The sequence below is a fragment of the Pocillopora verrucosa genome, chromosome 5 (genome assembly GCF_036669915.1).
Source record: "Pocillopora verrucosa isolate sample1 chromosome 5, ASM3666991v2, whole genome shotgun sequence".
In the NCBI taxonomy this organism is placed as follows: domain Eukaryota; kingdom Metazoa; phylum Cnidaria; class Anthozoa; order Scleractinia; family Pocilloporidae; genus Pocillopora; species Pocillopora verrucosa.
The window spans coordinates 22195690-22221501 of NC_089316.1; the positions used below are offsets into that span (position 1 = coordinate 22195690).

Below are 25812 nucleotides of genomic sequence, written 5' to 3' on the forward strand. Positions count from 1 at the left end.
TGTCATTATAATTTTAAAAAGTTTGGTAGACCTTAGGATACCACCCTGGTTGAATGAGTTCAGGCTTATAAAGGGAGCTAGTCAGAGTTGTTGCAGTTGCTTTTTTTTTATTAGTTGCACTCTTCTTAGCTTTCAGCTACTTTATGTACCAGCATCGCTATACTGAGGCCTATAAATTTTTGCTAACAGATTCATTAATCTCAGAGTTTAAAATAAGGAACAGAAGGTGATTTTGGGAAAAAGGAGAATTATCTTCTGAGCTATGTTGTCAGCTACAGCATAAAATATCTGTTGTCACACATGTATGATACAAACTATTCTCATTGTATGCACATGTTTCTGTATTACATTATGCTTTGAATTCATTTCCTAAGCATATACAGCTGAGGAAGAAGGAAAAGGAGATGGAATAGATGAATTGCAGAACAGAATCCTGGAGGTATTGAGGCAGGAGCCTTATGTGGGGGAGAAAATACCTGTCAGGTAAACCAAAATATCTTTTTACCTGGCAAACCTCATTTCATGGACTTTGGGATTAATATTTTATTTAAACCATCATGAATAGTACTTTGAAGAGCAGTCAGTGTTTTCAGCATAACTGTATATGTATGTAAATGTATGTGAAAACAAAAATAACTCATCTCCACTAGTTTGAAGTTATTGAAACCCTTAAAAACATCAGACTGTACAAATACACAGCAGTTATTTATGTGCAAACAAACAGAACTCTAATTCATGACATTGTGACAATACTATTTCTTTAAAAAGGTGTGAATGTCTGATGGATATTTGAGAAGGCACAGCTCTTTGAGTGGAGAATGTTTGTGTGAAAAACATAACCATGTTTGAATTTTCCTAAAGTTTGGAGATAGCTAGACCAAGAAAATAGATGAATTAACACTGGAAGACTACAAATTAATACATGTCTGACTGAAGTTAATATCCAATTTAAAACCCTAATACATTTTAATTATTCTGTTGCCTTCTAGATGGTTTTTGTTTGAAAAGGTGATTGAAGCTTTGCTGGCCAAACAGATTTATTACAGAAATCTGCAACAACTTGAGCACTATGCTAGGAAAGATTGTTTCATGAAAGATGCAAAAGAGTTTGAGGCCATGATCAGTTTTTATCATGGCCTTGGGATGATAATCAAGCACCGCAGTACAGTTGTACTTAAGGCTCAGTGGTTGATTGATCTGTTCAAACAGCTGATAACCATTCCACCTTTCAATGAACAGGTGAGAAAAAAAATTTCATTTTTGGAAAGCCTTACCTGCAAAATGGTCATTCATTTAGATCATTAGAAAATGAGTGTGACATTTTTTTAAATAAATAGGCAACTAATGCAACAGCTGTGATGCTTTGATCTTTACAACTGCTGAACCCAAGTTATTTTGTGTACATTTTGCAGCTTTTCAGGTCATAAATTGATTTAGCCTTTTTACTTTACAACAGACTTGCATTGACTTGCTACCATTCACAATCATTGTATTCATACAAGTGAATAGTTCTTTTGCATGTGCTAATTGGCTTCTGCAGTAGTGAATAACAACTAATAGTCACCTCTGAGCAGCCCAAGATACAAAATTGCACGTTAAGAGTGTAATTTCTGACCATTTTGGTACACTGATTGAAATAAACTTTTCTAGTTTCTGTACATATACGTGGCGAACATTCAAAAGGAACATTTAGTGGACTTCTCTAATCTGGAATTGCTGTCATTTACATATTTTGTAGACTCCTTTATATGCTAAGTACTGGCAGGAACTTGAAGCAAGTGGCATCCTTAGCATGGAACATGTTGATCATGTGTTCTCCAGCTTTATCACGGGAGGAATCGTTAAGGCAGACATCCTTGATATGATGGAGCGATTTGGTTTGATCGCTAAGTTCTCAGCTTCCCCAACTGACGAGAAGTACTTTGTACCAGCTCAGTTGAAGTCATCGCCTGTAGAACTTTGTAAAATGGAATTATCATTAACTGACCCTTGTCCATTGTATCTCCTCTTTGTCCATGGCTTTGTCCCTCATGGTCTTTTCTTGCAGCTTGTCTCCCGATGTATTCGTTGGTGTTCAGAGACATGGGCCACGCATCAACCCACCCTGTACCAAAATGGAGCATGGTTTATTATTGGGAGAGATATTCATGATTTTGTCCTCATATGCAAAACAGGATTTGTGAAGGTAACCTTGAGACAAAGAGAAGCACAAAGTGATCAGGCCGAAGGACGGAACTCCATCGAACTAGCAACTCTTGTTCGTGAATTTCTTGAAGACACCCTAAAGAATTTGTCACAAGAAATGCCATACCTGAGAGGAATGAAGTATAGGCTGTGTGTTGCATGTCCTTACTGTCATCAAGGGGCAGAAGAAACACGTCGTGCATGCTCAGACCAAGTAAAAACCACTTGTACACACAAGGACTGCTTCCACCTCATTGATGCAAACGAAGGTCAGCCGGACATCTGTAAGCGAAAACCTTGCAATAAGGTAGCACCAGTTTGTGGATTAAAGAAATGGTTCTTGAAAAGAAGAAGCCAGGTATGATTGATTATAGTGATTTTTCACGAAAAGATTTCTGGCCTCAGTTTCATCTTTGCTTTGCTCCCCTAATTTACTTGATGTGAATATCAATTGGACTGTTATCAGTGGTGAGAAAGGGAGCCTTGATAGGTTGTCTTCAGTTTTAAATATACGTCAGAAAATTTCTAACAAGATGAAATTATTTTTGAATTTTATACTCTTTTGTTTTTCTTTGGTAAAGTATTGATTAATAAAAATTTTGTATGACCACACTAAAAGTTTTTTTTTTTTTATAATCCTATATGACCTTTTTCTTCAGGTGTTGTCCTCTTCAAATGTAGTTGCTAGATCATATGATGAAGCAAGTGAAATCAATCCAAAGAAGTCTGCCACAGCATTGAAGGTGACTCTCCTTGGCAGTGAGTGGAGTTCGTCAATGGGAGGCTTGTCCACCATCAACAGACAGCTTGCCATTCTGTTGGCCAAACACTCTGACGTGGACGTTACTCTCCTTGTCCCACAGTTTGCCTGTTCTGAAGAAGAGAGGAGAATGGCTCGAATTCACAATGTATCCCTCAGAGAGGCACAAAAACGTCCAGGCTATGCCAACTCCCTTGACTGGCTGAGTGCTCCACCGAGAGATCTGGACATTGACATAGTACTGGGTCATGGAGCAAAGCTTGGTAAACAAGCCCAATTTATTAGAGAATCGCACCAGTGCAAGTGGATACAGGTGGTGCACACTGCACCTGAAGAACTCGCAATACACAAAAACTATCCCAAGGCTATTTCCAAGGGTCAAGATAAGAATTTAACGGAAGTGGCGTTGTGTGAGTTGGCAGATGCTGTGTTGGCAGTTGGACCAAAGCTAACAGAGGCTTTCTCCGTTCAGCTCGGCTCATGCAAGAGTGAGGACGACATCCTTCAACTGACTCCTGGAATATTCCGTGAGTTCTCTGACGTAAAACAAGCCCTTAACGAGCGTAAGAAGTTCAAGGTACTGACGTTTGGCCGTGGTGACTCAGAGGACTTCAGCTTGAAGGGCTATGATATATCTGCTAGAGCAATAACTGAACTAAAAGACAGGTCTTACTGTCTCATCTTCGTGGGTGCACCTGACAGTGAACAGGATGAGGTAGCAGAGGATTTGCTGAAGAGTGGAATTGATAAAAGGCAACTGACCGTCAGAAAATTCATAAAAAGCAAAGAGAGCTTGAAAAAATTATTTTATGAAGTTGATCTCTGCATCATGCCCTCCAGAACAGAGGGGTTTGGTCTGACAGCATTAGAAGCGTTGTCTGCTGGTCTTCCCATTCTTGTCAGTGGAAACTCGGGATTTGGTGAAGCACTGTGCACTTTACCATCAGGCAAATCATTCGTGGTGGAGTCTGAGGACCCTAAGGAGTGGGCAAAGGCAATTGCTGGTGTCCGACAGAAGGAGAGATCAGATCGACTTCAAGATATTCAACAACTGAGGAGTTCATATGAAGAGAAGTTTAGCTGGGAGGAGCAGTGTGACAGTCTTGTGGAGAAGATGTGGGACATAGTTCATGGTGAGACTGTTTTGAATATCCTTCAAAAAGTGTTTTAGGGGGCTACTCGGCTTTCGATCTCTTATTAACTGTGGCGGAAAGTATGAACACCTCGTATAAAATAGATGTTAAACATGAATAGTAATCAGTTGTTTTATTCTGTTCTTGATTGCTGTAATATTAAAACAAAAGTTTCTTTCTATCTTTTTAGCTTCTAAAAGACGAGACACAAGTTTCAGAGCTCGGCAGGCCGAAGTTTTTGACACGTCAACCGAACAACTAACAGTTGATACATTACTGACTCCAAGTGAGTAAATGAATTTAATAATACATGATAATTGACATCCTTTAAGAAGTACAGACAGGTAACAAGGAGATTCAGCAATTTTCTTTCCTTAACTTTTGACTTCAGGCCAGCTATGCTTTGTAAAAACTTTATAGTAAGGTACTTTTACTTATGAGACACTATGTACTTATGTTTTTATTTATATCCCTGCACACTTCAGTCGCAAACGTAAGACGTGTAGAAGAAATTTGATTGTCTTATACTTTCTGATCTGGACGGACGGCTTAGTGTTATTCATTTCTTTGGGTCATTTGAAGTTTTCATCCCATTGCAATTGGAAACTATCATAAATTGTCTGAAACAGGGAGACATAGGCATTTCTTCTGCTTTTTCTCAAAACAAAACCAAAGTTTAAATACTGTGCCTATCAAAACCAGTTTATGTTCTATTCACGATACAATTGTCTTTTGAAACAACATTGGAATAATCACATATTCATGTGGTACAGGAAATACATCTGTACATTTTTGAAGCCCGTACTTTTTTTCGAGGATTCCGTTTTCCAGTTACACAGATATATCAGAGTGTAGACCTTGTCGCTAATTTTTCTTCTCTGCTTCTTCTCTCTTGATTATTAGTGTATTCATTCACAGACAGAAATGGAAGTTAAAAAGTAACTTAATTGACAGCTACAGCTTCCTTTTTAAGGCTGAGTTGTTCGACCAAACAGCTGAAGTCTGGAGCTTGAAGCTCTTTTCCTTTTTACCCTGAAAGTTTCTCTTACTAGATTGGGAATTGTTAATTTCCAGCAGACGATTGTTTCGCTTTTTTCTTTCTTTATGCAGTTAGATTAATGAAAACGTTCTATGTTCTAGGTTCTCTCGACCGAATCATCCAGGAACTTCAGCAGATGCAACTAAATGCAAGCAAAGTCAAGAGAAGAACAGATCTATCATTGGGGCTGAGGAATATTGCATCAGACAGGGGCTTCAGAATATCTGACAATCAAGGATTAGGAAATTGCATGTTCTATGCCTTGTCCGAACAACTGGAAATTGTTAGGGGAATCAAAATCCCACATGGCGAATTAAGACAAATCTTGGTTCAGTACCTCAGGGGTGACCCAAAACTTGTAAGTTGATGTTAGTATGTCTAACAGAGTATGTCACGTGAAGTTATTTTAAGAGTGTGATAAAGTTTCAGTGATAATACAGGCCACTTGGCCAACACCACCAGAACCTATTCCAGTGTTCACAGCGTGAAGTGACCAGGAGTTCTGTTAGTCTTCCTGTATAGAATGATGGTTTTTTTTTCAGGAGCTCTGATACCAGCTTGTACCCTTGGTGGAAAAGAGAACTTGAAACATTTAACTTTATTATTTAAGAAACCACACAGTGACGTTGGTTATAGTTAAATTCATATGTTGCTTGATGTTTTGTCCAGAAAAGCAGCCCTCCACGGTTTTAGTCATTTGAATATTTCAGTGTCAAAAAAGCACCCTTTAAACCTCTATCAGATGACAGAATTCTGGTCGTTTTCTTAATGATGGATCTTTCTTGTTGTTTTCCTGTTGTTTGCAAAGTATTTTGGAATATACACGGACGTTCTGAAAGACTCTTCAATCACAAAACTTGTTACTATACAGTAAATTGCTAATTACAGGTCGTCTCGTACCATTCTCATAAAATTACTCCCTGACTCGTACTCCACGCGCTCAAGTTCCTATCAACAATACTTTTAAGTTTCCTTCTTTAACTGATCTTTCTTACAGCCGGATGGAACAGATCTGTTTGACTTTGTACATGGACATCAAACATGGACTGAATACCTAGTACACATGGAACAAGATGGCGCTTGGGGTGATCACGTGATTCTGTGTGCCGCAGCAAACTGCTTTAAAACGTGCATTCGTGTGGTCAGCAGTCTATCCCATAGCAATGATATAATCATTACGCCACATTGTCCAGTTGACGAAAGCAAACCTCTTGTGCTGGGACATATTCATGAGGTGCATTATGTCAGCCTTCAACCCGTGCAAGGTACAGCTCATTACATTACTGCAATTAAATGTAATTTCTGTTTTATAGTGATATTTGTTAGGTAGGATCCTGAATCTTCTTTTTAATGCGGAGTTGACAACAGTCACCCTTTTTCTTGTTCGATTTTTTACTTAGCTCATTTAACACACATCAGGAAGTTTCTGATTTTCATAGTTTCATGCTTCATCGCTGGCTCTCATCTCAACAATCAAACGCAATTCATGCACTCTATTGTTCTCCTTTGCCGTTTAATCACAGTGTTTTGATTATTGTGTTTACAGTTTGAAATGGCAAACCCCCAGCAGTCACGTTGATCGTCCCCTTATGAAAAGCCCGGCCTTGCAGAATGGCTCTCTAAGCATACAGACTATTGATGCAAATTGGCCAACTTGAGCTTTCTTCAGCTGAATTTATCTAATGTGAACTGTGAACTCTTAGATTTAATTCGAGGTTCTATAATATTAGTTTTCCAATGTATCGCATGAAAAGGAAAACAACCCAAATGACAAAGGGTGTAAAGAACAGACATCACACTGTGAAAAGTTATCGTAACTATACAAAAGTGTACATGTCTACGGGGAAGAAAACACCAATGGGAAACTTTATTTAGGGGATTCGAAACATGAACAGAACTCGGTTACTCTTAATTTTAATGTTCTAACAAAAGTATTTATTGCTACGTACAATCTGTATGTACAACTGAATAAAAACTCTGTACAATTGCTGAAATTCCTCTCGCGAGTAGCGAGCGCTTAAGAAAATACAGATGGCGAGCAACGAGCACTTTAGAAAAATACAGATGGCGAGCAACGAGCGCTTTAGAAAAATGCAGATGGCGAGCAGCGAGCACTTCGAGTACAGAATTGAATATTTGTAATCTAGTGGAGTGAATCTGTTACAAAAATAAATCAAAGAGAACAAATGGACGAAATAATAGCGAAACACGTTTGTTTTGAAACTTTGTAATTTTCCTAGCCGTCCCATACAGAAATAAAATGTCAAACAACGACTTCCTCTTGAGTAATGAAACTTCAACAGCAATTTAGTCGCGTTTTTAATTTGAACTGAACAAAACGTCCAAGTTTTACCACACGTCGCCGTAATGAAATCTTAACTCCCTCAGTTCAAGCGCAACAACAATCTCGAGAAACTTCACCCCGGGATTCCGGGGTTGTAAGACTGAATGTAAACGCGGGCTAATTTCGATGATGGCTTGGTGAGTTACCTCACTTACCTACTTTTTCGAAATGGTGTTTAACGCTTTTTCCTCACGTAGCGCTTTACCTATAACTGTGTCATAGTCACACGGCTTTCCCGCTCCATGAATAAGAACTTTATTGCTTCCTCGGCGAGTACCTCCAAAATATATCTGTGAAAGGAAAGTTATCGGTTTCGCCGAGGGTTAGATTTTTTTTTTGCCACAGATGGAAGTTTTAATTTTTGAAGCAGCTCATCACGGCATTGCATTTTTTCGAAGTAAACGGTGTTTAGCGCCCTTGTCCGAAATGAACCCTAAGTTCGGGTCCTATTTGCAATCAACAACATGCATTTCTTTGTTTTGTACTCCAAAGTAAAATTTTCATAGTCTTGGTTTGCCTTATACCTGAGCTTATTTGAGTCTCTCGAAAGATTTGGTTTCGTTGTTTGAAAAAAAACCCTTGCAACACCTTCCAATCATCAGAACTAACTACAGATCTGTCACTCTATTCAACACACAGAAAGTGGGCTTATAATTGTTTTTTGTTTTGTTTTGTTTAAAAGTAAATGGGCCTTTAACAGTTCAATTAAAAGTTCAATAACAAGCCACCAAACAATAAAACTTGACTTTTTCATGATCATATACCCTGTAATCTCATGGGTTCAACTACCCAGCACACTGGCTTCTATTTCAGTTTTAAAATAAAATCTCACATTTTACAAGCTGGATTTGTACACAGGAAATGACATAACCATATGTAGGGTGACTAAAAATGGAATCATAGGATGGTCACCATTTTAGAATAAGCTTTATACTCAGTATGAGTAAGTCTAACACAGTTCACATTAGCCATAATTTGCTTTTAATTCATCAATTCTACCATGATGTTAGCTTTTCCAAGTACCTGAATAAACAAAACAAATAAAAAGCCTTAAAGATCACAGCATTCAAAATGAGCACAGGGGCTTCCATTACATTCTTTTTAAGTTTCCACAAGCCTAAATGTCTCCTTAAAACATTTTTTATCCCAGACAAAAAGTGAGTGGGTTCCCTGTGACATCTTCTGGTTCTGAACTTTGCTGCAAAAGGTGCAGTTGTTCTCTCTTTTCAAGTCTTTACACTTTAACTTTCTTTGCCTGCAACAAAAATACATACATCATAAAAAGTAAGTGCAGGATAAATCTTTTAGAATTCCTATTTTACTAACATCTTGTTGCAGAGTAAACAAAAAGGCCAGGCACACCAGGTTTTCTGTCATTTGAACATTAACTTTCTCTAATCCTCAAACCCCAAATAGTGACATGCCACTCATTTCTCCTTCCAATACTATTCCTAAATTATCATTATTATCATAAGAATACAGGAAATGATCACTAACAAAAAAAGCTCTTGATTGTTGAGCAAATTCTCCTTGTAAGAACACAGAGAAAAGTATGGAGAATATACATATATATTGATGTTAGAGTGTAAAGGGTTAAAAACAGACAATAGGGAATGCATGTGTATAGATTAAGGATTCTAGAATATCATTATGGTTCTACAATTTCCTTGGCTGACAGAGTGTTCTTGTAGGAATTGGCACATGTGAGCACAGAGGAGCAGATGGGAAATGTATGTAACAGCATAAAAGTTACATGAGCATCATCTTCCAAATATGATGAATTTCATTTCTTTTTTCTATCGCTCAATTCCACAAATCTAATTTTATCACAAATGTGTTTGTAAGGGAAATCTCATGAGCTCAAGTACATCTCTTAATTCAAAGGCATCAGTGATGTTTACAAAGCTTTGGTAAATGAACCAGCCATTGGAGTGCTTTTTAGAAAACGTTCAAAACATCTAATGAGTAACCATAAATTATGAAATGTAAGAGCTGTTTCATATGTTTTATATATGATATGTTTTAATCAAAACCTCATACAAATACTGCTCTTTGTACATTCCTGGTGCACATTTCTCAAAACATTTTCAACCAGTTGGAAAATGCCTTAAGATAATTATATTGTTTGATTTGATCATTCATTAGAATGCAGAGGAGGATGGACACATCAAATTTTAATGTTTTCTTTTAACTACTAAAAAGTTTATTGTTGTTTAGTTCTCTTTAACCCTTTAACTCCCACAAGTGATTGACATGTAACTTCTCCCTATAAAATCCATTCATCATCTAGCAAAGAGGTAAGGAGAATACTTAAACTTATCAGGCAGAAGTTGTTTTCTTGACTTAACACCAAATTCTTGTAACTTATTTAAAAGGAAATGTGTAGCAGCTAGAGGGGAGAATTAACAATCAGATCTTGGAAGTGAAAGGGTTAAAAGCTTTAATTTCAAGCCAGTGTGTAGTATGGAAATCCTGTATTGCACTTAATAAGTTATTTTTCAATTCATTCACAATAGACAAATCAGGAATGAAACATTTTGTTTCAGTATATAGTGAATATTATTACATTATTTTAGGTAAGTAGTATTTGAACTTTATAAGTAGAAAAAGCACAGCAGTCCTATGTCTGAGTGACTTGCTGTAGTCTCTTAATTATCTTCAGTCCCTAATTTTTGCTGATGACTGTTAATTAAAATCAGGAGGAAAATAATAAAAAAGGACACCGACAATTTGAGAATGAAAAATTTAAACCCCATCCCTCTCTCACTGTAGGATAGTACCTACTGATAAAAGGATGAACATGATTAATTCTGATTAAAGCTGACTAATTTGAGAGTATAAGAGTTAGTTTGAGAGTACATGTTTAAGTATGTAAATACTACAAATTCTTTTGCAATTGTTTAAAATCACAATGTTACACCTCCCAACTCAAAAGCCATTTTTTATTTGACCCTAATTGTTCCCTTTGGCTTCAGTTCAAGGAACATTTAAGAGTCTTGGGAAAAGAAAACTCACTGTATCCCTTGAAGCCAGTCATTAACTGCTTATGTTTAACAAAGTTTGAACTGAAACAAACTCTGGACAACTAAGCCGAAGAATATGTTGCATGATAAAGCAAAGGCTTTCTTTTTTATCACCCCACTCTCTGAAAGGACACTTTTGTGCCCCCATTTGACTATCTTATCATGACAATTGCGTTTGTGCTTTAAAACTAACATGATATCCAAGCTAATTAAACACAGAAAGAAAAGAGAGCCTGATCAGTCTACCAGAAAACTTACTGCTTGTCTTATACAGCCTTTAAGTGCTTGAAACTCCTTATCACAGGCATGCTTGGTAATGTTGTCTTTCTGGGAGACACAGCTTCCATAAAGAAGGGCCTGAAAATAAAAACAACAACAACAATTAGGAAAATAAAATACCTAAAACAACTTGAAGACCAATTTTTGTTTGAGCATTAACCCTATAACTCCTAGGATCTAATTGTTAATTCTCCTCTCTAGCTGCTGCATATTTCATTGTAAATTAGTTGTAAGAATTTGGTGTTTGATCAAGATAAAAACTTCTACCTGATACATTTGAATACTCTCATTACCTGTTTGTTGAATAGTGGATGAATATTGTAGGGAGAAGTTACATGTGAATCACTTCTAGGAGTTAAAGGGTTAAAACAATCTCAGGCATATTCTAAGCAACACCTAAAACAAACTGAGTAAGGTTTTCAGTTGAGTGAGTCAATTCTCAGATCTTGGAGCTAAAAGGATCAAGATTTCAGGTAGTTGATTAAGAGGAGACAATTTGGGACAGATTTGAATGCTATAGTGATCTTTTTACTCATTATACACAGAGCTATTTATAAATTTGATTGAGCCTAAAAACAATATAATATTTCTAAACTTTTCCATGACCTTGGTGTGTGTGATTGACTAAAATATTAACATTATCTAATAAAGCAATTAGAGACAAAAACAGCAATTTGGTTTCTTGTATTTTGCAGTGGCCTAAGTTGGTTTCTGTCTTTGTTTCTCTCTGTTTTTCATATTTTATAAACTCTTAATTACAACACTACAATATATATTTACAATACTTCAGCTACCTTCCTTTTACAATAAATTATTCATGATCAATAAATGCCATTTTAATCCAATGCATATATTTGCTTGTCTACAATTGGTCTAAACCCATCACATGACAGAATATCCTCTACCTAAAAGCTGGGGGATGTCCAAGGATATACCCCAAGAGATATTTCCCAATTTTCAAACCTTACATGTACATCCAATATAGAAAACTCTGTGTTAAGGATTTAATTCAGGATGAAAAGCATTGTGTGGTTGTTATAGAAGAGGTTACATGTTACTTTTGTTCATAAAATCATTTCAGAGAACACTGAAAAGTGAACCTCCCACACCATAAACAGTAAGCTGTTCATAAACATTTTTCCCATGTGTTGAAAAGTATTTAAAGGATAATTAACTGTAATAAATAATAATAAACTGTAAGCTGTAATATAATTTATAAAATAAACCTCTCAGACATAAGCATTCTTTTCTCTAACAAAAGCCACGGGTTGTCAAAGGCTACCAATTGGGTTGTCATCCATTATATACTGACCAAAAGAAAATCAGAATTGTAGGCAACCAGAATTAAACATTGCTTCAACACAGATTAATTGGGTAATATCTTATGATCAGTACATATCAAGAAACTGGTATGCAGGTGAAGGGGAAAAATTAGAGAGGGGAACTGCATGATGTCTGAGACTTACTCAGCAAATGTTGATAAGTGGAAGAAAACAACAGCATCATTGGTTTAAAAAGATAAATAAAAGAGAAAAAAAAGGCAAATTTTGTGGTTAGTGGGAATCTCAGACTCAGAGGTGCTTGTGATGGCCAAAATTACTTGTAATGGTACAAAAAGAAACACTTTTTAACCTTCTATTTCCCATGAGTGACCAAGACTGAATTTCTCCTTACAATGTCATTACAATATCAAGCAGACAAGTGATAACAATAAAGAAAAATATTAATTAGGGGATTATTAGTTGATCCACCACCAAATTCTCCAAATTAACATCACAAGAACTATATGGCAGACAGGAAGGAGAATCACTAATGAGATCTTAAGAGTTAAAGGATTAATATCCTTCCAAACAAAACAAAAAAAGTGAAGAATCAAAGTGGTTGCTGAAACAAAACTATAAATAAAAAGTTTTTTCAGAAATAAACAAACAAGAAAACAAAATAAAGGAGAACAAAAGACACAAACAAATGTTGTACAAGATCCTGATTAAAGACAGTGAGAACCATTTAATGCCATTCAGATAAATGATCCAGCAAAGTTAAACTATAAATCAGAATGAATAAAATTTACAGTAAAGAACTTATATGAATGATATAAACATAGGTAAATTGAGCAGAAAAAGTAACAGAAAATCAAAGAAAGTAACGGACTTGAAAACAAAAGAACTTAATGAAAATGCAATGGAAACAAAAAATGCATATGAATTTAATTAAGTCATTGTGATTTTGGCAGCAACAGTGCTTTTCATTTTTTTCTTATAGCTTCCTTCTTTCCTTCAACCTTTTAAACCCTTGGAGTGACCAGCATCTAATTTCTCCTCACAATATCACTCCTGAATCACAAATCAAGGTCATGAGAGGAAAGGAAATGATCATCAATGAAAGAAGCTTTTGATCGGTAACCAAATTCTCCTTGTCAGCACCTTAGGAATCATATAAAGAACAGTAAGGAGAATATGCATACTGATGTTAGGGTGTAAAGGGTTAAGTAAGTCATATAAGGAGGCAAAATTGTACCCTTTGCCAAATTTGAAACTCAGAAGAAGACACTTATTGAACAGTTAAGTTACTCTCTGTGATCCTAAAGTGCAGTGGCAAAGAAATCTCCACAGAGATCACACCACTATAGTGCTTTAACAGCTGACATGTGGCTGATCTTTAACTACTTTTATCAAACCTTTATCATACTGAGATCATTTGCTAAGCTGTCATCAAAAAGAAATATGTCTTTCACTAAAACTTTGTTTATTTCCTTTCAGTGGTGAACCAAAGAATCCATTCTACACTTAATTAATTTAATCACAAGTTGCATTATGCTGGAAGGTAAATCGAAACAAAACAAAGCAAAACAAGACAAAAATTAATAACAAAAGAAACCTGATGATAAGTTTTTCCTGAAGAATTCATTTTAAGCAGCAACTACAAGTAATCGTTATTTTGCCGCGAGAAAAATATATCTAACTCCTTAGCATTATGTAAGCTTAATCAAAAATAAACAAACCAAACCTCACTTAATCAAAAATAAACAAACCAAACCTCACGTGCCTTCGATATATTTTTTTTTTATTTTAGGTTTCAAATAACTCTCCTTATTACGTAATTTGTCACGGTTTATAAGATTAATACGAACAATGCTCAGAAAAAGAAATGTGGGTATAAACAGGAACAGTCCCTAGCAACAAACCATAGCAGCTACATGTACAAGCATTCGTAACAAAGTCTTGTACAATCTTGAACCTGACTTTGTTAAAACGTTCTTACGTGTGTTAACTACACGCGTTACTCAGGCGTAGTGAACACAATGAGTCGAGTAAAATCTCACCTCTGTTTTGCATTCCGCAAGAGGCTTCGCCAAGCCAGAGATTCTTCTGTAATCTTTTCCCTTCGAGCTCATTATTTCAGATAAATTTTCACTTCGCCTTGTCCGCCATTTTTTAATTTGCGCAATGTATCCTGGGTGGTTGGCTCAAGTAAGCGGAAATGAACTAAGCTAAAACCGGAAGTTTAGAATCACTCGTCTTCGTGATACTTCTAGAAGACGAACAAACAAACAGACCATAGGGCTTTCTGAAACACTTTCACAAAATTCTTCGAAACACAAAATATAGGAAACTTAAGCAAGAAAAATTCCATGAAAGGTTAATTTTTTAAAATTTTGCGAGTTGTCAACTAGTTGCGAAATTTATTCTTCTCACAGCAGGATTTGTCCTGAGGCAAAACCGAAACAAACCTGAAACAAGGTTGTGGCGGATAGGAAAATATTTCTAGAGACATGGTCCATCGAATAATTGCTTCGATTACAGTTAACTTGGTGTGAAATGCTTGTGTGACACAAAACTTTTCAACCTGACTTTCTTTACCCGCTTGATGAATTCATGCACGACTCGTCACAATATCGCAACATTGATATCTGTTGTCATTAAGCCCGTCTCCTTCTACTTCTGGAAATAACGCATTCTTGCCACGGCCAGATCTTTGCCACGGTCTCGATAATTTTAGCAGCTAACCCTATTATCTTTGTACTTCGGCTTCTCGGTGCCATTGTCTAAGATATTGGCCTTTACATTATACACGTTTTTGTATTCGAAGAACTCTGACATTTGTAAACAACGATTTGAGCGCTGAAGGCGACTTCAGTATTTATCCGATTAGGTTTTATCATTCCTTATAAGAATTATAGTTCTGATTCGTTTCTAATACGGTGTAACTCGTCAAGGTAGCGTGAACTTCATTACGTTTTTTTCCTGAAGGATTACGATCGTCATGTGTGTGCGACATGAAGGACAATTGTTCGTGATTTTATCTGTTTTTGTACATCTAAGTGTTTGTATATGGCCTTCGACTGATTGGGGCGATAAACCAAAGCCTATTGACGGAAACTGGAGCACTTGTTCTGCTTGGTGTTCTTGCCAAATCCCATCGCATGGCAATTTGCTGCCATTGCGACACAAAGAAAGAGATTGCACCAACCTAAGACCGAAAAAATGACGGTGCCAATTGCGTGCGAGAAACCAGACGTACCTTGGGTTGCGACGATGATAATATTCCCCTTGGCATGAAGTGTGGTCGAATACAAGATCCGCTCGTGACGGCTTTGCAATCAGGCTTGTGCTTTTTTTTTTTTTCGGTTCGGCAAATTCGGTTTCCAAAGGTTTGGACCAGTATATTACTTTTCACCCTTCGTTAAATGTTTGCACAATTTCTGGCTGATTCAATCACCCGCTCAGCCATTACTTAATTTACCTCCACTGCTAATTTTTTGTCTTTTAAATGAAAAAAAGAATCCTTTACCATTACAGCATTATCAGCTTTGTTAATATTTTTATAATGAGGTGGGTGGGGGGGGGGGGAGGGGGGGTGTGGTAGTGTAGTGCATGTAATGGATTACTCCGACGCCTTACCTTGTGCATGTACATCTTTTTGGCTCATACCCTAACGCTAACTTGAAGCATAATATTTTTATGCTACTAACTCGAGGAAAAACTACCTCCAACGAGGAGGAGCAACGGGTAACTCAGAACCCTCCCCTAGCTACGATTCTGCAGTAAAAATTGCGTTTATACAAATTCTTGTCAGTAATTTTTTATAATTTTCGTAAATTAGGCCAGTTGAAGATACAGCACTGTAAGGCTGCTAATTAAAAGAGTGCGTCTGGTACTTTAGCTCTAAAACACTTCCTTGTTTTGAAAACTAAAAAAAAAAGAATGGCAACTTATCGCTCATGTCGGATTTTTTTCTTTAACTTACAAGATACACTAGGACTATCATTATAAAGTGAACCTGTTTGGTGCTAATAATATGCAATCAGACTGCATAAAAAACTCTCACCATTGATAATTGATAAATAAAAGTTCTTTCCGATTCCCTGACATGAAACGACGTTCATCGTCTCTGCATAGCGGAACCCAAAGTGCGCGCGAAGCACATCTCCATAACGCATTAAATTTGGTAACTTATTAAGCCGTAAACTCGGTCCAAATGTCAACGCACGTTGGTGAGTGCAAGAGCCACTTTTAGCATACGCCTCGAGCGCGTGTGAATTCTAAAGATAACAAGGGGGTAGAAAAAGGAAAAAAATTACACTCAACTCAAGAACTTTTTAGAAGGGTGGATACATTTAATACCTTTTTTTTAGGTCCCATTTTGATGGGGATGATTATTCCATAAGCCCAGATGAAAAGGCGGGGGATAGGCTGAAAAAAACGATAGGAATGCCCGGTTTTATTTTTATTGTTGATATGTCCTTGTCCTGACTAAAATCTTCTCGCACAAACATATGATGACCAAAGGCTGGCAAAATTTTTCGATTTTCTGCGATAAAAACGTAGCTCGAATACATGTAATGTTTATCTCAAGAGTGCTGCAAATCTAGATGTGGCTAAAACACTATTTCACTTTTCAAGTCACTTTTCTTGTGCTGTTTAAGTTTTTTTTTTTCCGGAATACATTCAGCATGTTGTCTCTAAGCTATTCCGGAGCATTGAAGTTACAAGAACAACTTTACTTTTCACAATTTGATGGTAATTGCCGATGTGGGCAGTCCCTCTCCAAAGATTTATTGAGAAAAATTTCGCGCAATTTATAAATTGCTCGAAAAAAAAGCACGTCGATATTACTGAAGATGATTATAAAATACTTAATATCCTAAAGTATGGACGAAATCATTCATTTCATGGTAATAATACTCAGTATCATGTATCTCAGTTAGTGTGTGCGCTATGATCAGTCAATTAAGTGGGCCGTATTCAATAGTACGGCCCTCTAAATTTAAAAGTTGTTTGAATATTAAATATCCCCCTATAATTTCACTCATGAATAACTATCAGGATATGAAGGAAATGATCCCCAACTAAAGAAGCTCTTAATTTTTTAACAAATTCTCCCTTTCAGAACCTTAAGAATTATACAGAGACCAGTATGGAGATATACACTGATAAATAGACTGATATGAAGATGTAGATATATATAGATGCAGATATATAGATATGTGTATAAAGAATAAACTACAAATCGCAGTTCATAAAATTTTTAAAAGAATTGATAATTGCATGAGCAAAACTTCAGTTATAAAGTACCATAAACTCTTCCCCCTCTGTTTGAACCTGAGTTATAATAAATGTCTTTTCATCTTTGCTTCGCGCTTGGGCCATAAGACCGTGCGGGACAACGAGGTTCCATATACAGACCAAATACAACGAGGTAAGTAAGGTTTTTTTTTACATCTCTGGGTTCAAATGAAGGGTGGAAGATATCAATTCAAACAAACTTTTTGAATTTAGCGGGAAATTTAGTGCAATTGGGTGCGCTATTTTGACCAATCATAGCACATGTACCAACTGACTGATATGATGAGGGGTATTCATTCTAGCATTTCTATGGCACACAATCTGAAAAAAAGAGACGGGAGGTAAAATCGATCTAGAGCCGTGCATCTTTTCCACCAACGAGAGGCCATTTTTCAGATATCTCAAATTGGAAACATTACCCAGCAACTCAATAAAAAGTTATATCAATGAAACCGTCACCGACTGACTCCGAAATGAATCCGCTCTCACCGTCCGTAACTTCATTGGGTGTAATTTAAGGGAGTTGCCGTAGAGAGGGAGGGGAGGGTGATTCTGGTTGGTGTTCGATTGACTTCCTTTAACATAGAAAATGATAATTAATTGGGATGATAAAACAAATCTGCCAAATTTCTGTTTAAGCCATTACATGGGGTATCAGGATTTTATTTTGTGCTTGAAGATTTTCAGACTTGAATACCGTGGTACAGCACACACTGAATAATCCAGTCCACGCAAGGTTCATTCGCTTTTATCTTGTCACTTTTGCTTATTTCCCTTGTATGAGGGTTGAGGTGTTTGCGCAGTGAATACAGAATCATCTCGAGTGATTTTTTTTCCTCGAAAAAATTACCGTTTCCAGGAGCTATGAAATACATTTTTTTTCATCTTGCTTGATTCATTAGCGAGAAGTTAGGTCTTGGGTGTTTATTAGAAAGAAAGAAAGTCTTGGTTTTTAGAAGCGAGGTTGCCAATTTAACAAAAACCCTTTATGGCCCACACGGTAACGTGTGTTGAAATGCCTAATTACGGCCTTGAAAACCTCCAGCAAATCTCAGAATTATACGGATATGACTCTCTTAACCTGCTGAGTTGTTGAACTACGCGAGAAACTTTGGAAACGCAGCCAAGGAAGGATTAGAGAGGACAAACCATTGGGCAGCCTACTATAGTGTCGGTATGCTGTGCTCGAACGTACTATGATCCTGTCAGCCATATCAGTGATTTAACCATTACCACCTGTACCGATGGCACCACAAAGCGTACAGAAGATGAGGGACTAGGGGCAAACATTTGGTGCTGCAGTGCGTCAGCGTTCTATCAGACAGGAGAGCTGGAACTCTCTCATCGTACCTCTATCAGAGAGAAATTCAGCCGGGTGAGCCGGTCAGCCTAGAACGCTCTGAACTCGAGAGGAAGATGGGATGTCAGAGTACGATTCCCCAAGCAGTGATGAAGAATCGGCCGACAAGGAGACCGCATATGATGTTGACGAGATTCCATCTTTAGAACGAGAGGCGAATTTTCTCCTCAGAAGAGTTTCTCGCCTCAGAAGAAGTATTCTCTTCAACAGCAGTTAATTTTTCTTTATTTTCCTTGTTATGGAACTATGGGATTGGCGTCACCTTTTGTTTCTTTATGCTTTTGTTGACATTGCCATTCGTTTCTTTAATACTGACCTGTCTTTACTAATACGCTTTTCCGTGATCGAAGTTAAACAGAACGAAGTCGTGACTGTGACTAGCGTACGTTATTCGTGCAAAACTTCGAAAACTTCTAAAACGAACAGTAACACCGTTTTAGTGAAAAAAACTTAAGCCTGACAGTGAGCAAAGATTTCAACGGATCAATACTGGTTGAGAAAATCATCACTCACCGAAAAGGCCCCTTTAATGACTAAAAAATATATGAAAATCATATATACCAGTATGTGAACTGCGGTTGAAGAAAGGATTATGAAAGTGATCCTCGCAGTTATGAATACTACTTAAATAGCAGTAAAAATAAGACCTGAGAAAAATTCAGGCCCGTGCGGGATTAGAACCCATCACCTTTGCGATACCGGTGCAGCGTTCTACACGCTGAGCTGGTCATTCTCTTGGTTTTAAGTAAACCCTCTAAGTGGTGAGTAAATGACTGCAAATATACGATATGAACTGCGGTTGAAGAAACAAATATGAAAGCGATCCTTGCAGTTAAGAATATCACTTAAGAGCGCTTGTCTGTAAAAATCAGACAAATTCTAAATTTCGCGGCAAGTGTGAAAAATTCGATTTCTTTCTTATTTCAATATTAGATAGGCTAGACTATAACTAAAATCACTGGATACTTTTTTCGACAAAATATCTTTTTATTTCAGAGAAAAATACAAGTAACAAAATTCCGTTAAAATCGTCATTTTTAGCAGCAAATTATTGCACAAGTTTGAGGGCTTCGCATTCAAAAACGAATCACAATCTCGTCTTTTCAACACTCAAATATTCTTTTTTAACCTCATAAGACCTCACAAAACGATTTTTGAGAGCACTGCGTTCCTCTTTGCGTGTAAAATAATTTAATTTCGAAAGCATACATTTCTCTTCAGTAAAAGTACTTTGTGAGTAAAGTTAATTTTCAGCATGTGCTAAACCTTCAAATGGATTAAGCTTTGGGCGGTAGAATTACGAAAAGATGTTCTCAATATTACTGTAAAAATTTGAGAGCGATACGAAAGCTTTTCAAAGTCCGTTAAAATGCATTTATTTGACCTTTCGCGGTCAACATTCCAGTTGCGAGTCACACACATACTTTAATATGATTCAACCCATATGAGGCCGGAAAATGTACATGGGTACACATTTCCAAATGTTCTAGCCTAATTTGCCGTAGAAGAAAGATCCAAAGACCATTTTACTGTGATTATCTTGTCGCTCGTCGTATTTATAACGTCCGATGAAACTGTCTGTCAATCTGCGAACTGTCATCAACCTTCGTTGTAAAACTTTTGACATCTTTCTGCACTGTGGCATCTTATCCAGCGGTTCAGTTGACTGTGAGCGTTGTTCGGTTTGTGGTGCAGTAGATCTGAGCGATGCTTTTAAAAGTGGCACTACACATATGTTGCAGTCAGCGTAGTTTTGTATACGGAGAGTCGTCACGCAATGCAAATCATGCAATGGAAAGTTATTTTTTAGGGGGTAGGGGAAGGGGAAAGTAAAAAGACGTCATTCTGCTGCTAAGCTTCTTTATTGTTGTGAACATCAAAATCTCTTCATGTAAGTCGCGGAGATCGGGCCTTTGGCCAATACTCGTTGAAAAGCTAAATTCAGTACCTGCCAAAAATAGTGAGCCTAAGTAAACAAAACCTGGTTTATGATAATTACACGATGCCTTTTCTTCGCTCAGAGGCGGGGCTTCGGACTTTGTTTTTCACAAAGACACTAACTTACACCGTCAACTTTGTTGCATAAAAAATGGAAGGTTATTGTTCGTTCACGTCGCTTATTGGCGGGGTTTGTGGTTACAACACTAGAGATCGAATGTGTGAAACGGAAATTGTTCCTTTACTTTCATGCACCAAGATATATCGCAAGTCATGAGTTGGCTTTCAAATTTACCGGTCCTGAAGATGAGATAGACCTTATTTTTTGCCGAGCGCATATATGTCAGCCCCTCTGTAGTTTAAGGTTTTAAACGGAAGTTGGTCTGTTAACAGTGGTTAATAGTACCACTCCCTTATGCAAGCCCCACCCATTGGCCACGGAACATAGCACCCCAGCCTCACATAAGCCACACATCCCCACCACTGCGTTTTGTAACATGGTACAAATGTACAAAAGGTTCTCTTTCATGCTATTAGGGTATTCCTTGCAATTTTAGTGTAAAGAAAAACACCCCTAATAGGTACGACAGGCACAGAGCGCCAAAAAAAACAAGAATAATTCCCTGCAATAAATAAATGTATTTTACTGTTTGTCACCAGACAAAGATGACACTATTACAAAAATGTTTACGGAATAAAATATTTTTTAGGTTCCAAGAGTTCAATTCTGATAGTGCTTAATTATATGGAGTTTTGCCCTTCACCTATCCCCTAAAGTTCCTGTCACCGGTATTGCGTGACAACCCAAATACTCAAAGGCGTACATGTTTGTAGTCAACTCAGTTTAGCATTGAATTAGGCTGTCAGATGTAATCTTTTAGTGCATTGTAAACTGAGCAATACTCGCAGTCAACTGAACCGTTGAATAAGATGCCACAGTGAAGAAAGATATCGAACGTTTGACAACAAGATGGTGTTCGACAGGGTTGGTGGTTTCATCGGACGTTATCATTTATACAGACCTAAAACGACGAACGACAAGATAATCACTCTAAAATGGTCTCTGGTTCGGTCTTCTGCGGCAAATGAGGTTAGAGCATTTGGAAATATCTTCTATGTACATTTTTCGGCCTCCTATGGGTTGAAACATATTAAAATATGTGTGACTCGCGACTGGAATGTTGACCGCAAAAGGTCAAATACTGCATTTTAACGGACTTTGAAAAACTTTTGTATCGTTCTCAATCATTTACCCAAACAAATTTTTACGGTTATATTGAGAAAATCTTGTCGAAATTCAACCACTAAAAGCTTAATCCATTTGAAGGTTGAGCACATGGTGAAAATTAATTTTATTCACGACGTATTTTTACTGAAGAGAAATGCATGCTTTCGAAATTAAATTATTTTAAGCGTAAAGAAGAGCGCAATGTTTACAAAAATCATTTTGTGAGGTCTTATGAGATCGAGAAAGAAGATTTGAGTGTTTAAAAGACGAGATAGTGATTCGTTTTTGCACGCGAAGCCTTCAAACTCGTGCAGTAATTTGCTGCTAAAAATGACGATTTTAACGGAATTTCGTTATTTGTATTTTTCTCGGAAATAAAAAGATAATTTGCTAAAAAATGTATCCAGGGATTTAAGTTATAGCCTAGCCTATCTAACATTTAAATAAGAGAGAAATCGAATTTTCCACCCTTGCCGCGATATGTTTGATTTTTACAGACAAGCGCTCTTAAATAGTAGGCCCTTTTAAGTTGAGGTATTGGACTCAGAAAAAAAATTATGAACGGGATCGGGATTCGCCGGTATAAACCATCGGGATTACGGGATTGAGAGTAAATTTTAGTCGGGATCGCGGTATTGAAGAAACCTATTGGAGAACCTCTTTTCTTGTGTACGTAGAAAACCTCGAAATAGATAACTCGCTAAAATGGGTTCTCTCCAACGTAGTAAGCGGTCAGATAACAGGCAATGCACTGTGGAAGTAAGGTGAGGTATTTTTTGTGAGAATTTGACCTATTTTTTTATTCGCTAGAGTGGTCGTAAATATTCCCATACAGACTCTTACAATTTCGCCATGACGGTTATTTCGCTAGATGATCATCTCACAGCTGGAGCTTGGGCTGCCTGTGTCCGACCCAGACTATATTTGTACACTGTTCTAATCGCAGGAGATAAAGATGCCCTGAGGCATGCTATAGCTTTATCAGACTTAGTCCACTTGGCTGCTTCGCTTTCTTTCGATGTATCATACCAATTTTGCATTATGCAGTAATCGATCAAATCTTCGATGTAGGTTTCCAGGTCGTGCTTGGTTCAAACCGGTTCAAACCGGAGAGAACTTGGTAAAATTTCCGCACAGCCTTATACTATTGTAAAACAAATTTGTTTTCCCAATGGCAATGTATTGTTTTAGTCATTGTTTTCTCTATTCAAGAACTGAATACATAATGAAGTATGGGGCTGTGCGGAAACTTTACCAAGAACTTGGCTGGTTGGTCGCTATATGCAAATATCTGTTGAGAAATAATCAACCAGAACCGCTGCAACCATGTTACTTGCTCAGTTCCATGTTAAAACTGACAACTTTTATTCATTACGAAATCATTATAATCTATACAAAGTGCGGTGCTCGTGCTTAAACTAATTGCATGGGTGTGCGTGCTGTGCGAGTGCGATGGTGACAATTACATAGTGCAACTTTTTAATCATTCATTGTTTATGCGTCATGCTCTTTTCGGCATGGTAACTCCATTTAAACAGGCCCTTAATTAAGGAGTGTCCATACCGAGCTAAACTGTCTGTTTGTCAACCATCTGTAGTTCATTTCTGTTTGTCAGCTGCAGTTGTTGTTAACACTGTTGAGAGGTAAGAATTCTGTTCAATGTAGATAAGAATTTAGCTCACTTGTAAAGTGTAGCCTCGCTAGACTCCTGCAACGCGAACAAATATAATTCAACTAAGAACTCACACTCTCCGCTCGATCGAACTGAAGTCATTTCCCCTGAAGTGCTTCAGCCGTCACTTCTGTTAGTTCACTCAAACTCTCTGATATCTTCAATATTCGCTGGTTTCCCTTTGTATTTTAGGTCATGGGTTTTTGATCTATTACAACTGTAGCGACGCCCGTCAAATGCTGAGCACAAAGACTCAAAACGATTTTGATAAAGTTAAACAAAGGCGCGTTCAGTCGGCCCTCTGTAACAGACGGGTTAAAGTTAAACACTCTCAGCAACAGGGGAAAGGAAATCAGTGATTGTAAGTTAAGATGGCCTTAACGGGAAGTTTTTACAGAAGATTCTCGTTGGAATGGAAAGAATAAAGCAACAAACTGTTTATGACTGTGCTGATGTTTATCGGCTCTGATCGTTAATCATTCTGTCTGGTAGTTATTCAAAGTCGATTAGATTTTCAGTTTTTCACGTTAAGCAATGGAAGTGTTTGAACTAATGACAAAATACTCGCTTAATTCCACGGATTGTACCTAATTTCATCTGACAGAAGTTAGAAACGAACTCAAAACCTCTTAAATCTGTAAAGTAACTAAATTAATGCTTGATTGATTTGATTCAAATACAGGTATGTCAGGTGTTTGATAAAATAAATTTAACTTGCTCGCTATCTGCCTCCGTGATTGACAAGAGGGTTCCCTCTACTTTTTACGCAAAGCATCCCTGGGCAATTTTTTTCCTGGTGGATCGTGATTTGATTTTTTCCTTATTCGTGAATCGTGATTCGTCCACTTGGCTGCTTCACTTTCTTTCGATGTTTCGTACCAATTCTGCACTACGCAGTATTCTATCAAAACTTCGATGTAGGTTTCCAGGTGTGCTTTTCATCTCCCGTTGTTTTGAATTCTGGAAATAGTGTGTTCGAAGTCATCTTGGTTTAAACCGGAGAAAACTTGGCTTGTAGATCGCTATATGCAAATATCCGTTGAGAAATAATCAACCAGAACCGCTTCCACCATGTTACTTGCTTAGTTCCATGTTATGACTGATAAATTCATTACGAAATCATTATAATGTATACAGAGTGCGGTGCTTGTGCTTATGCTAATTGCATAGTTGTGCGTGCTGTGTGAGTATGAAGGTGACAAATAAATAGTGCAACTTTTTGCATAATCAGTCATAATTTATGCGTCATGCTCTTTTCGGCATGGTAACTCCCTATAAACAGGCCCTTAGTTGCGTGACGTTTCAGAAGCCTGAAGTATTTTGTGGAAGTTAATTAAGGAGTGTCCCTACTAATCCGAGCAGTTAGATTGTCTTCAATCCGTATTTGATTGCCGTTTGTTCTCTGCACTTGTTACTTGCTTTGCTAACATGTAAGAATTATGTTCAATATACATAAGAATTTAGCTCATTTGTAAAGTGTAGCCTCACTAGATTCCTGCAAATCGAACGTAGATAATTCAGCTAAGAACTCACACTCTCCGCTCGATCGAACTGAAGTCATTTCCCCTGAAGTGCTTCAGCCGTCATTTCTGTCAGTTCACTCACTCTCTGATATCTTCAATATTCGCTGGTTTCCCTTTGTATTTCAAGTTATGGGTTTTTGATATATTACAACTTTAGAGACGCCTGTCAAATGCAGAGCACAAAGACAAAACGATTTTGATAAAGTAAAACAAAGGCGCGTTCAGTCGGCCTTCTGAAACTGACGGGTTAAAGTTATACACTCTCAGCAACAGGGAAAAGGAAAACAGTGATTGTGAGTAAAGATGGCCTTAACGGAAAGTTTTGATAGAAGATTCTCATAAGAATGGAAAGAGTTAGGGGACAAACTATTTCTGCTAGTGCTGACGTCAATCAGCTCTGATCGTTAATCATTCTGTCTGGTAGTTGTTCAACGTCGATCAGTTTTCAGTTTTTCACGTTAAGCAATGGAAGTGTTTGAACTGATGACAAAATACTCGCTTAATTCCATGGATTGTACTTGATTTCATCTGGCAGAAGTTAGAAACGAACTCAAAACCTCTTAAATCTGTTAAGTAACCAAATTAATGCATGATCTAAATGCAGGTATGTCAGGTATTTGATGAAATAAATAAAACTTGCCCGCTGTCTGCTTCCGTGATCGACAAGAGGACCCCTATACTTTTTACGTGAAGCATGCTTGGGCGAGTTTTTTTTCCTCGTGTATCATGATCTGAATTTTTCCTTATTCCTGAGTCGTGATTA

At 37.3% G+C, this 25812-nt stretch overlaps 2 protein-coding genes and 1 long non-coding RNA gene across 9 annotated transcripts in view; 2 read left to right on the forward strand and 1 right to left on the reverse strand.

Moving 5' to 3' along the window:
- Window positions 1-25812, forward strand: part of LOC131781146 (leucine-rich repeat protein SHOC-2-like) — a 45929-nt gene that overhangs the window by 12322 nt on the left and 7795 nt on the right. Inside the window, exons 1-2 of one of the 3 annotated variants that reach the window (XR_010717639.1) lie at window positions 23110-23497; window positions 23719-24239. The exons of 1 other annotated variant lie outside the window; for it this stretch is intronic. The gene's annotated coding sequence lies outside the window, so the exon portion shown is untranslated. Of the gene's footprint in view, window positions 1-23109; window positions 23498-23718; window positions 24240-25812 lie in introns of those variants that run through there. One more of the 3 variants, XM_066167672.1, reaches the window with a different exon arrangement.
- The window catches only part of LOC131770579 (uncharacterized), a 101481-nt gene that overhangs the window by 8180 nt on the left and 67489 nt on the right, over window positions 1-25812 (forward strand). For 2 of the 5 annotated variants that reach the window (XM_066167633.1, XM_066167632.1), the window contains exons 5-8: window positions 375-483; window positions 990-1239; window positions 1739-2542; window positions 2844-4077. In XM_066167633.1, coding sequence (XP_066023730.1) covers window positions 375-483; window positions 990-1239; window positions 1739-2542; window positions 2844-4077 — 2397 coding nt within the window. Of the gene's footprint in view, window positions 1-374; window positions 484-989; window positions 1240-1738; window positions 2543-2843; window positions 4078-4267; window positions 4364-5217; window positions 5475-6113; window positions 6382-6662; window positions 7391-25812 lie in introns of those variants that run through there. The other 3 variants (XM_066167630.1, XM_066167634.1, XM_066167631.1) reach the window with 3 other exon arrangements.
- On the reverse strand, window positions 8298-14215 carry LOC131789065 (uncharacterized). Its single transcript, XR_010717640.1, has 3 exons — window positions 14085-14215; window positions 10742-10840; window positions 8298-8715 (listed from the first exon to the last, which is right to left on the reverse strand). It is a non-coding gene; the product is annotated as an uncharacterized lncRNA (long non-coding RNA).